The 12,320-nt window shown below is 42.0% G+C and overlaps 1 protein-coding gene across 3 annotated transcripts in view; it reads right to left on the bottom strand.

Annotated features, from left to right (window-relative positions):
• LOC138287834 (tight junction protein ZO-2-like) overlaps positions 1-12,320 on the bottom strand; it is a 390,358-nt gene that overhangs the window by 135,800 nt on the left and 242,238 nt on the right. For all 3 annotated transcript variants that reach the window (XM_069228742.1, XM_069228726.1, XM_069228733.1), the window contains one exon: positions 1,666-1,777. In XM_069228742.1, coding sequence (XP_069084843.1) covers positions 1,666-1,777 — 112 coding nt within the window. The remainder of the gene's footprint in view (positions 1-1,665; positions 1,778-12,320) is intronic.

The following is a 12,320-nucleotide window of genomic DNA, read 5'->3' as shown; positions in this document are numbered from 1 at the left end:
CAAATCTGTATTTATGGGCAAACTCCCAATGGCCCTAAGAATAAAGCAACATTTAGAGAAGTAAAAATCAAATTTGCCATGTCCTGGGCATGGTATTTTCTTGCCCTAGACAGAGAAATATTTTGTTGCAGCATCCACAAGTAATGAGTACCCTTGCTGTTTCTAGGGAGAGTCTGGTGACACCCCATTTGTGGCCCCACATGCTAGAACCAATTTCCTTCCTTCAGATCCCTAGGTAATCAAAAACAGGTTTGGTAGCCATTAAACAGGCCCACAGACTAAGATTAAATGTTTCATGAATAGAGTCAAGGGATAAGGGGCTCCATTCCAGGTAGTACTAATGCTTCATAATGTCAAAGGCTCACACACAGCCGTGCTTGGGCAACCTTGATTTTACATGGTTTGCCTTCTTCTGGCCCTACTCAGCAGAACTCTCGAAGCTTTACTGATGAACATTTTTGAAGAAGTCAAATTTCTAACTTTTGATTTCTCAAACAGTCCCAGAGGACAATCTTTAAAACACAATTCAAAACATGACTTCAGATAAAGGAGGAGTAGGTTGTAGTGCCCTAGGTTATGGGGTGGTCAGTGTTCATGGAGGGTTGGAAGGAGATGGGGACAGAAAGCACAAGAGGAAGAATATCTAATATATAAGCCTCAGAAACAATAATTTAGAACAACATTTTTTGTTTATGCTTGCACACTGAAATGCACAATGGCCAACTAAAGCTAGGGAACTCTCACTCTTGTGGAGAAAGGATATGAAAGTTCAAGAATTCGTTCTCTGCAGGCTGTTCACAGTTCTAGACCCACTGATTACAGACAGTCTGAGGATTGGACAAGGGACATGTCTAGTGGTGGTTCAGCTCCTTTCTCCAGCAGGAAAGCTCTCCCACTAGGTGCGGGACTCTTTAGGTTTTCCAGCCTATTGAGCCCCGGTACTGTTCCATGCCGGGAAGGTTAACAGGTCACAGGCTCATAGCATCTTCTGAAGATGAGCTAAGGGAGGCCTCAAAAATAAGGAGGAATGGGATGAGGACAAATACATGATATGCTGTAAAGGATTTAGGAAGCAACTAGATAGAGCTGCAGTGAAGAGTGTATGATGTTGAACTGCAAAGGTGAAGAAGTTGTTTTTAAGGTCATCCTGAATTGTGGGTAGGCAGTTTTGTATTTCAACTGAAAAGGCAAGGACTTTCACAGGCAGAAGCACTGAATGTGGAGTGACTGACACATCTATAAGTTGTGATCGACAATGATGAGGTTTCTGAACTTTAAGAAAGATATAAATGGTTTCACAAGATACTTAGATGACTGGCATTTGAGGGCATTTGTGAGAGCCAAAGTACTGTAATAGTCTCTCTTTCTTTTAATGTGGACCTGAGTGATGTGGTTGTGTTTTACACCAAACAACTGGTGAACTGCGTACTTTTGAGTGCTGGGGAGGCCAGTACATAGCCTGTTGCAATAGTAAAGGTGTGATGTAGCCAAAAGGAGCACTCTGGTATTGTCTTGGTAGGAGAGGAGCATCAGCAGAACTACTCTATGCATAGAGATTTCAATATACCCTGAAAAGTTAAAGCACACAATTTCATATATTCAACAATCAGCCAGGTACACAGGGAAAAGAAAATAAATACAGGCATAAGCAAAATAAAATGTTACCTTGATTTTTCTTTCAGCTTCTCATTTGAGGAATGAGATTCAAAGTCAGAGGTATGTAATCTTGTGTCTTCATGAGGAGAACTAGATCGGTTGGACTCTATTTCAGATATGTCTGTTAAAAAAAATAAAAAAAAATCAAGGTATGCCGTAAAGAGCTAAACCTGTGTAAAAACACAAAAAGTAATGGAAGATAAACCTATATTTTGACAGGTAATGGGAAGTAATGAGCTTCGACAATACTATGTATTAAATGTGTTGCTTCATTGGGGGTGAGGGAGGGGTGTGTGTGTGTGTGTGTGTGTGTGTGTGTGTGTGTGTATATATATACATACACACATACACAAACAAACAGATTATTTACCCATCAGTAGTCCTCCTCACCTTTCCAAAGATCAGGCTTGATAGTCCTGCTTCCTTAATTTACAACCATTTGACACAGTAGTAAAAGTCCCTGATTAGACTTTGTGAATAAAACATTTCTTTGAGAATTTCATATCAATATTAAATTAAAGAAATGATCAATATATTAAATGTCAAAGTACAACTATAGAGATACAGATTAACAATCACTCACCTACACGGATGGGTACAACGGCCCACTTCTCAATTTTCAGGTTAAAATTGGAGCCCACATAAAGTGTTACTTATATAGTGGATGCGACATAGGGTAATTCAGCACGTCTGTGGTGTTCTCCCTTGTCTATACCCTATCGTTACATACCGATAATCATGGGGATAGTAGTTCAGAAAGGTAAATTGCTACTTTTATCAATTTAATGGATTGGTTTGGATAAACAAAAATTGAATAAGTGTTCTCGTCACTTTAATTGGTAACCATGATTTGCACAGGAACAAAGAAATGTCAGAAAAGAACATTTTCATTTTAAAAGCCACAACCTAGAAGCGAAAATCCAAGAAAAATAATTGGGTAAGGCTTGTAAAGCAACAACTTCTGAGAGCACTAAATACAATGTACTAGTCACGCAGAGGGAACTTGGGATAAGTTTCACTTTCAGTCATGAACAGATAAACAGATCAGGTATTTCTACAAAAGACTTAACAGATTGGTAGCTTAGTGTGTGCTATGGCCGGTGTTAATCTGTCTATACAATTTAGCCATTAAGAACATGCAGCTTTAATGTTGTGTTTTCTGTAAATACTTGCTGATAGGTGCTTTGAGAGATGTACAGTACAGGGAGCGTGTGGGTAGTTGGTTCCCACTCGATAAATATGTTTAATATATAAGCTAATTAAGACTAGAAATAATCAGGGGAAAAAGAATAGAAAGGGACCATATAAAGAGGCAACCTTCTGTATTTGCTGGACTCAGCCTATTCCTATGAGCTGCTCCAAACCAACTCGAAGACCTCCTAGTGTGTACATGAAGGCAAATAGGGAACAGAATGTGAGGATGGATTTCCCATCTCCAACCTCAAGTTAGATTAGGGTGGCTCTGGGTACTATGTGGCTGGAAGCACTCACAAGGATTCCATGTGTGGCTCATTAGAGAATCAATTTAGAACAACATTTATGTTTACACTTGCACACTGAAAGGGGCAACAGCCCGGGGAGTCTTACTCTTGTAGAGAAAGGATATGAAAGTTCAAGTATTAGTTCTGTGAAGGCTGTTCACAGTTCTCGCCCCAGCTGATTACAGACAGTCTGAGGACTGGACAAGAGACCTGTCTAGTGGTGGCTCAGTTCCTTTCTTCAGCAGAAGAACACTAGATTCCAGGTTATTGCACCCAGGAACTGTTCCTGCTTTGAAGGTTCACAGACTCATAACATCTTCTGAAGAAAAGCTAATGGGAGGACTCAAAAATAAGGAGGAATGGGATGAAGACAAATACATTAATGGAAGAGGCAGTTAAAAAATGTAAACAGTAGGGGAAAATATTAGAAAGGATAGGAGGTAAGACAGGTGGAGGGATTATGATGCTGTAGAAATGGAAGAGAATGAAGATTTGCCAGATTAAAGGGTAAGGGCTGGAGGGAGAGGTGGGACTAGCCTATGGTGTCGGGTTAAGCAGGTGGCTGGAGAACAAAACTAGGGATTGTGGAGGAGGGGGGTGCACAGGTTAGTGGTGCAAAGCAGGATTCTCAAGCTGTAAAGCCACAATTTCTGCAAGAATGGTTAACTTTAATATCAGCCAGAATAGGCATTTTTAACATCCAAGAGTTCAGACAATCCCTGGAGTGTAATCTCATTTATAATGACGTTCATCAACTAATTTTGAAAGAAGGTTCATTCCTTCCTGTTTTGACAGGTTGCCATATGTGCCTGCGCCATTACTGCTCATACTCTTTCATACTTGGATGAGATTTTGCCATGCAGTTTGTGATAAACCTGAAGAAGATACAATATAGCTGCATTCCAAGGCAGTAATCATAGCTGCCCTGCTTGGTATTAATCTAGACTTCTCGACATGGCATCAATGACAGTCTCAATTCCTCACACTTCCCGCCTATTGACACTGATAAGGTGAAAGCCTTTATTTAGCAAACAATATGCAACACATCTGGGGAGGGCTGCACTCCCTAGAACTTGTTAATGTCTCAGTCCTCTGCCATAAGTGCTTGGCTCCCTCCATGCCAACGGCCTTTGTCTACTTACTAGTAGCGGCTGCACCAACCAGCAAAAATGAAAGGAGATAAAACTAATGTAAGGGTCACATTGATAAAACAAACCTTTGACATGTACATGAGCTAAACTCAAGCACAAACAGGCATTCGTTTTTATTTTTATTTTAACATTTTATTAAACACTTTCAAGTTACCGAAGTACAAAACAACAAAAACAAAATAGTACAGACGAGAAATAAAAGCAGTACGGTGATTTTCATATGATACACGAGAAGCCAATAAAAGCATTTGCAAATTTCATACAAGATGACGTGAGGGCACTGTAAAGTAGGATGGCTTTATTAATTAAACGTGTCTGGTCATCAAAATTCATTGGTTGTTACAGCTGTCACAGATAGCTCTCAGGTTAGATGGTGGTCTGCTTCTCGTGTGAAGGAAAAGAAGAGCGGAGAGGAAAGAGTAGGTAAGAGAAAGATGGTAGCATGGGGAGTGGGTGGCTGTGTAAGAGGGGAAGGGAGGAGGGGGAGCTATCCCAGCATCTAATTGAGGGAACAGGTTTGTTAGATGGGATTTAGCAGCTCAGTAGCCAAAGCAGTCTAAATTTATTGTGGTTGAAGTTTTGATTGAAGATAGTATTGGTTCTTCTGAGGAAAGTGAGAGATAGATTTGAAATCTTTCCAATCGCAAAGGATCATTTTGACTCCTACTGTGAGTAGTAAGTCAAATAGTAGGAGTTATGTTTTCTTATGTGATGGGGGACTGGGAAGAACTCAGGGGCCTAAGCATATTAGGACTGTGGAGTGGAAGTGGAAGATATTGTTTATGATTTTGTTAATGTCTTCAAACTAAAAATGGAGCATGGGCCAAGAAACATAGCATGTGTTCAAGATCCCCAACCATGGATGAGCTGTTCCAGCATTTGTCTGAGTTGAACAGACCCAATTTACATAGTTTGCCTGGAGTCCAGAAAGATCTATGCAGTAACCAGTACTTACACTAAGACGGCTGGGGAGATTTTGAGCGTGGTAGCTTGTTTCCAAATTTGTGACTAGTTTTCCTCAATTAGCTGAGAGTAACCTTCTCTAAGGCAGGAGCCAGACTCTGTAGAATGCTTGAAGTCTGAGTTCCAGAAGGATTGGTTACAGTAAATCACAACTTTGAGTTTCAGAAAGTTGTAAAATTTCTTGCTGAGGGTGCCCAAAGATGTTAGTGGAAGTGAGAATGGAACAGGGTCTATCAATCACATCTTTAATAATGTACAGGATATTGTGTGATGACCAGGAATGCCACTGGAAGGATTTACCGTCAAATTTTTATTAGTGGGCTTTGCCAGAGTGAGGCATAAGAAGAGTGTGTGAGTTTGACAGTACAATTTCTGTCCAGGTGTTTCACTCCCAGTATCGTGTGTCTGAGTATATTTGCAGAGAGTAGGGGCTTGAAGTGATTCATTGAGATGGCAGCAAGGGGCGTGAATGGGGAGAAGAGATCTCTCTCCATGTCTGCCCATAAGGGCAGGGAGAGCAGAGTAATCAGTGGAAACCAATGTATGGTTTAATTGAGTATGAATGCCATTTGAAGCTTGATGAAGTTGGGGAGACTGACACCACCTTTCTCTTTGTCCCATAATAGGACCTTAGTAGCGATTCGGGGTCTTAACGCGCCTAATAAAAATTGAATAATAGCCTTGTTGAGTTCAAAAAAGGTACCGGATAGTTGTAGAGGGAACATGCTGATTATGGAATTTACCTATGGTGCTGTTAGCATTTTTGGTGCATTCTAATGTGCCCCTTCAGGTCAGGTGCTTGGGCAACCATGTTTCATATTTTTTTTAAGGAGTGAATTTTCAATGTGTGTACGAGAGTATGGCAGTGATTTAGTTGTTGGCCCGGGTATTTATGGTGATGATTTTGCCATTTGAGGTTGCTATTGCTGAGGATTGTAGGAGTACATATAGGGTTGAGAGGAAAGGCCTCTGTTTTTTTTGTTTAGTGTATAACCCACAACTTTATCGTAAGCTTTAATCAAGTTGAGAATTTCAGGAATGGCTGCTTCTGAGTCTTCGGAGAAGATGAGGACAACGTCAGCATAAGCTGCCACTTATGGGTTCTGGAGCCAAATGCGATGCCTTTGATGGAGTTGTGTTGTAATTGAGTTAAGAAAGGTTCTACGGCTAAAAGAAAAAGTAGTGGCGAGAGGGGAACCCTTGCATTGTGCCATGAGATAGTCTTTACTTCTCATAAAGGGAACAGTTTACCCTGACTCTGGCCGAAGGGTTATCATATAGCACGAAGACCATTTGTTCAAAAGAGGGTTGTAGGTTAAATTTACGGATTACCGATCTTAGAGAGGACCAAGACAGCTTGTTCAAAGGCCTTTTCAGCATCTAATGCCATGGCCGTAGCCAGGGAGGGAAAGAGAGGGGCTTTTTCTAGGAAATGTGCAGAGTCTATGTTATAAGAGGCAAGTCTTCCTTTTGTAGAGACTTTGGGAGGGATGTATTAGTGAAGGGAGTAGTTTTTCCAATCTTGTAGCTCAGATTTTTGTATATAGTTTACTATCTATGTAGAGAGCAGGGATAATGGTCTATAGATTTTGGTATCTAATCAGTCTCTGTTGCCTTTGTGGATGACTTATTGAAGCCTCTAGAGTACGGGCTAGTTTTGCCTTTGGAGGCAAAAAAGTCAAAGAGGGATTTTAGGTATAGCGTAAGCTGTGGTTGGATAGTTTTGTAAAAGTAGCCCTATGAAGCTGTCATGCCCTGTTGCTTTCTTAAAGTTAAGTGCCTTATCTATCTGTTTTATTTCCAAAGGTTTGTTAAGGGTGGTTTGGTCTGCTTCTTTAATCGAGTGGGAGATTATAACTTTTTAGGTATTTTTCACAATCTCGGTTGTCTGGGAACCAATCTGGATTGTACAGTTCTTTGTAGTTTGGAGCAAAACAGCTGGCTATCTTCTTAGTCTTGGTATGCCCTGATTTGCTCTTGATTGCAATAATCGAGGAGTTCTGGCTTTTTACCTTCAGGTAGTTGGCTAGGAATTTCCCAGCTTTGTTGAATTCGCATAGCTTTTTGGCTTTGTTAATGTTCAGCCGTATGTGAGCTCTCTTGCTTATTAATTTATTATGTTGGTATTTTAGGGCTTTGAGTTTGTTGATCATTTTGATGGAATGTTTGGAGACTAGGAGGCACTCAAGCTAGAAAAACTTGCCTTAAAATTCGTTGTTCAGGCAATTGTTATTCAGGCAAAATCATTGTTTAGACAGTAGTTGTTCAGTACTTCATTGTAGAGACTTTTTAGTTGTTTAACAGTAGTGGTTTAGGCAAGTAGTTGTTTAGGACCTAGTTGTTGCATCACATATTCATTTGGAATAGAATTTAGCCTTTTATTTAGGTCAACCCAAAATGTGGGGCAGGACGGCTGTGGGTGCATTTGTGTTCATGGTAAATAGCTCCTGACTATCTTTGGTTATTTGTGAGATTACCCATTGACCTTCTGTGTTGTGTATATTCTTGATGACTTTGATGCCAGCAGATCTGGCAAAGACAGCGGCAATATCTGTTTTTCAGAATCAGGGGAGCAAATTAGTTCAGAGTACCAGTTTATTTAGGTCGATTATGGGAAATATCTTTATCTATTCTGGTCTCCTGAAGCAAGAGAATATTCCCTCTCATTTTATGACAGTATGGTTAAGCCTCTTCGTGTTTAACAATAAAACCTTAACAGTGTTACTAGGCATATAATGTGCTGTGTAAGACTCAGTAAAGTTTGAGTGTGTCTGTGGGGGAGAGACATATTTTATATCGTTGGATGATATAAAGAACCAAAGGTTGGGTGGACTTGACAAAATAGGCTTGAGGTATCCCCAGGAGGGAAGGAGAAGGGTAGGGGGTAGGGTGGAGAGAGAGAATGGCATAGGAAAATGAGAAAGGCAGAGGGAAAATATAGTAAATAGAAATCCCAAGACTGGAAGTGGGGCCAGCACTATGGGAGCTAGAAGAAGTGGGGGGAAGTAAGAGGGGTGTTGCAGCCAGGTGGGGTGCGGGGGGGAGGGGGGTTGGTGAATGTTTGGTCGGTGACTGAGTGGAAGGCAGTTGCTCGGTTGAAATTTGCTGACATTTTGGGTAGCTTGGGCGAGATTTGTGGTATTGGTTTGATAGAGAGCTTGTGCGTAAGCTGATATTATATATCTGAAGTATAAGCAAATATTTTACACATTTTAAATGTCCAAGATGAACACCTTGAGTGGAAAGAACAAAGCTCGTTTGAAGCATGTTAGTACATGGTATCTTTGATTGGAGAATTATTACAGAGCTGATTAAGCAAGGAGTCGTTTATTTGTGGGGTACAGATATACTGCCGTCGTAGATACAAGGCATGCAGTTACAAAATCCTCATTCGCAGTTTGTTACCATTACAGTTTCTTTGGCCTGCTATTGGTAATGGACACATTGGCTATGACAGGATCGGAGTTGTGGAGCTAAAGTAATGAACGTGGAATATGTAACATACATGAAGAACATTTTGAACCTTAGAGCATCTAAAGTCAGCCATCTAATTTGAACATTCATAAGTAACTAACTCTAAACTTGTAGGAAGGGCTGTATGTGTTGTAAGTCCGAGTGTGGCAGAGGTTAATTTACATTCAACTTTGATCTTAATCATTGTCTTCAACCAGGAGCAGAGTGTATTGCCCCTGGTATTGTTGGGAGGGCAGTTATGTTCAATCTCGTGTGTACACAAGTGCACTTTTATGACAGTCAAATGTGTGTGCACTGTAGGATACTGGTGTAGGTGAGTGTGTAGTAGATGTGGGAGAGGGGAGGTGTGAGTGTGTTATAGGTGGATCACTTATAGTGTGGAATAGGATATAGGAGTCGACGTAGCAGCGTGAAACAATGTTATTTTACTTTTGACTGGAGTCAAACCACATCAGTCTTGTCATAAATTGAGTATAAAAGCAAGAGTGATGTATGAAATGACCTACAGAGGTCAAGGCCATGGAACCATGGTGATGCACATATGTAGACTGTAAGGTAAGTTTACATGTCAACAGAGTATAAACACATTTTGAGCATCGTACATAATATATGTGAAACATCTTGAAAATGAGAAGACTGAGTCTTATCTGACTGGGTGGGGAGTGGACAGGAACGACCCTCAAGTGTTCGTTGAGCAATCGGGTCAGGAAGTCATATCTTATTGTTGCTGGTTTTCAATACAGGACTGGAGTTAAGTGTGGTCATTGAAAGTCAAGGTCTTCCCCATGTTGTTAATTTTAAATCTGTCTGGTCTCAAAGAGAAGGTGAAGTTCAGTGCTGTGAGGGAATTCTGTAGAACTAAGAACCCTTTCCAGCAAAAACGGTCTATTTTGCATAGTTTTGGGATAGTCCGATCTTGCTGTTATTCTAGGTTAGAGATTAGGATTCCCTCATGTGCGACTGGATAGTCTCAGAGTGCTGTAATCCAAGAGGTCTGAAGATGGGAGGTCGTAGAGTACTGGAGCCCAGAGTTAGGCTAGTTGGGACTCTGAGTCCTCTCGATTATGAATGGTCTCTCAAATTTGATACCAAGTGTTTGTGGTAACCACTGTTCTAGGAAGGAGGAACACGATGGAGCTTGGTTTTCTGAACCTTCAGGCAATCCAAATATTCTTAGATTTCCTCTTCTGTTCCTATTTTCTAAGTCGGTTACGGTTCTGGAGAGGGTGCTTATCTGCTTGTGGGTGGCCTGGGTAATTTCTTTGTCTTTGCAATTCTCATCTTCTAGCACTTGGTTTCTGGATGCAGCCTCCCCAGTTCGTGTGGGAAGAGATTTGAGGTTGTTCCGCATGGAAGAGATTTCAATTTGTAGAAGACTGTTATTCACTTTGGTGCTTTGTGCCAATTCTTGCAAAGAGAGACTGTGTAAAATTAGCTCCATTTTGTCGTTAGCATCTAAGGCTTGTTTTGGCTTGAGAGGTGACTTAATAACAGGTGGGGCTTGTTTGGCCCTTTTGAGGGATTTTTTTTTATTATTTGCTGTCCTTATGCTCCTTTGCATCTTTGTAGTCTTTTTGTCAGCCGTAGTGAATTCTATTACTAGTCAGAGAAATGAGTAATAGTTATGCCAGATGTTGGAGTTGAACCATTTGGTGGGTTGGGGCCTATTGTGTTTTGAAGGTCTAGCGCTAGATCCAGTGGGGTAACCTTTGCTATTTGGGGGCTCTGTGCTTGTAACTGACGTGAAATAACCAGTCAATGGGTTCTCTTTGCACAACGTTCAAGGGGGTTTTCTTGGATTATAACGTGATGGCTATACTCAGTCTGCAAACCTAGAGCTCAGTGCCAGTACGATCTGTAAAATCACTTTTTGAAGTTTACGCTCTGAGATCTTGTCAAAGAGAAAGCACTGTTGGTTCACTCTTTGGGTAGTTAAAGGAGCATATATCCTTATGGACACAATATCAATGGTGTTGCGATGCGGGGCTCTGCATTAGGTGGTAAGTGATTGCTCACATGAACATTGTACTTATTGGTCTGGTATTTGTGTCAGAGCAACATGTTCTCCTGTGTGTGTGTGTTTCCGAAAAGGGCAGCAAGGATGATATAGCGCCAGTACAGAAGGGAGCATGCAGAAGCAGGCAGAGCGTGCATGCACTTCACTCAGCCCAATGCAAGAAACAGATCAGAGGGACACAGTTTAGCACTAGAGATGAGAAACTATCTCTGCCCTCACCCCAGACCTATTGACTGTCAAGTCTCAATATATACATATAGGTGTTTGTGTGCGACCTTAGGCTCAATTCAGTATGAGGGATGAGAGACGAATCCCTCCTCCACTTTGACATGCCTGAGGATCGCTAGTGCATAGGCGAATGTGCAGAGGCAGGTAGCATGTGTGCTTCATCTGGTGCATTACAAGAGACAGTTCAGTGCAAGACACTAAAGCTGGGCTCATCTCGGCCTTTGTCCTCTTGACCACTGCGGTGTGTTTTGGTAGTTTAAGGTCTACAAGCTGGCCCTACAACGTCGCTTGCATTGCCGGTGATTACAAGCTGCTGCAAGGGGAACTGTTTGCAGCGCTATCTCCGCCTGTTACATTGATCATTATCTCCTCATGTCACCCCACAGGATTCTATCTTTGTGTGACCTGAATGTGCTATCTTCTTATGCCCAGTACCTTGGGCCTCGACAAGTGCGTTATGACAGAGGCCAAATAGATGTGTGGATGTGTTCAGGTGTACGGGTCACCAGTGTACGCGTCTGGGATGCCAGCTGTGCGTGTTATATCCGGATATCAGTGATGTCATGGGTGTCAAGGCCCCTCGGGGAGGGGGGGGGGCAAACTTTGTGAGCTCTACTTCTGGGATTCTTATTTTGGGTGAGTGCTACTTTAGGGCATTTGCACTTCACCACACTTCATATGCTACGGCTGTGGTTTAATCTGGGCACCCGGTTTTAGCTCTGGCGTGGTGGGAGGGTTAGGAGCTTTCAATCTTTGCGGTTTTCACAGCAGTCCCGCAAACGCGGACCCTGCGGTTGACATGCCGTCGGCTCACGTTATCTCCGCATACCGGGGATGCCAACTATACATACTCACTGCAGGCTACTTCTGGACTACTTGTTTGGGTAAGCACTACTTTGCACTCCTCCGCACCTCTCTGTAAAAGAGGATCATAGGCTCCAGTTCTGGTCTGATCTGGCCGCACACTATGATTAGAGGTTGCGATCTTTGTGTTGTTCCTGTCAGCCCTACATCTACAGTGTTGAATCGCTGCAGGGGAAGGACAGTTGGGTGCACGATACCACTGCATGCTTTGTGGCTCTGTGCCCTTTGTCTTGTGCCTCCGTGGTAGAGTCACTCCTAAAGTCCTTTGCCTCTTCAGTGATGTATCTGGAGGATCAACTAGCCATAGAAGATGGGTCGTAGTGGTGAGTCGATCCCCATGGCGCTGCAGGTGTCATTTTCTTACTGCTGGGACTTAAGGAGTCAGGTGGTGATCGTTGAAAAATGGGTACTTCTGGCGCTTCAAAGGTTGCTAAGCTCTCAGAGGGTCATCTGGATCATTTATCTGCCTTGAGGGTAGATGCCGAT

Source organism: Pleurodeles waltl, chromosome 1_1 (assembly GCF_031143425.1).
Source record: "Pleurodeles waltl isolate 20211129_DDA chromosome 1_1, aPleWal1.hap1.20221129, whole genome shotgun sequence".
Lineage (NCBI taxonomy): Eukaryota > Metazoa > Chordata > Amphibia > Caudata > Salamandridae > Pleurodeles > Pleurodeles waltl.
This window is presented reverse-complemented; position numbering and strand designations above follow the sequence as displayed.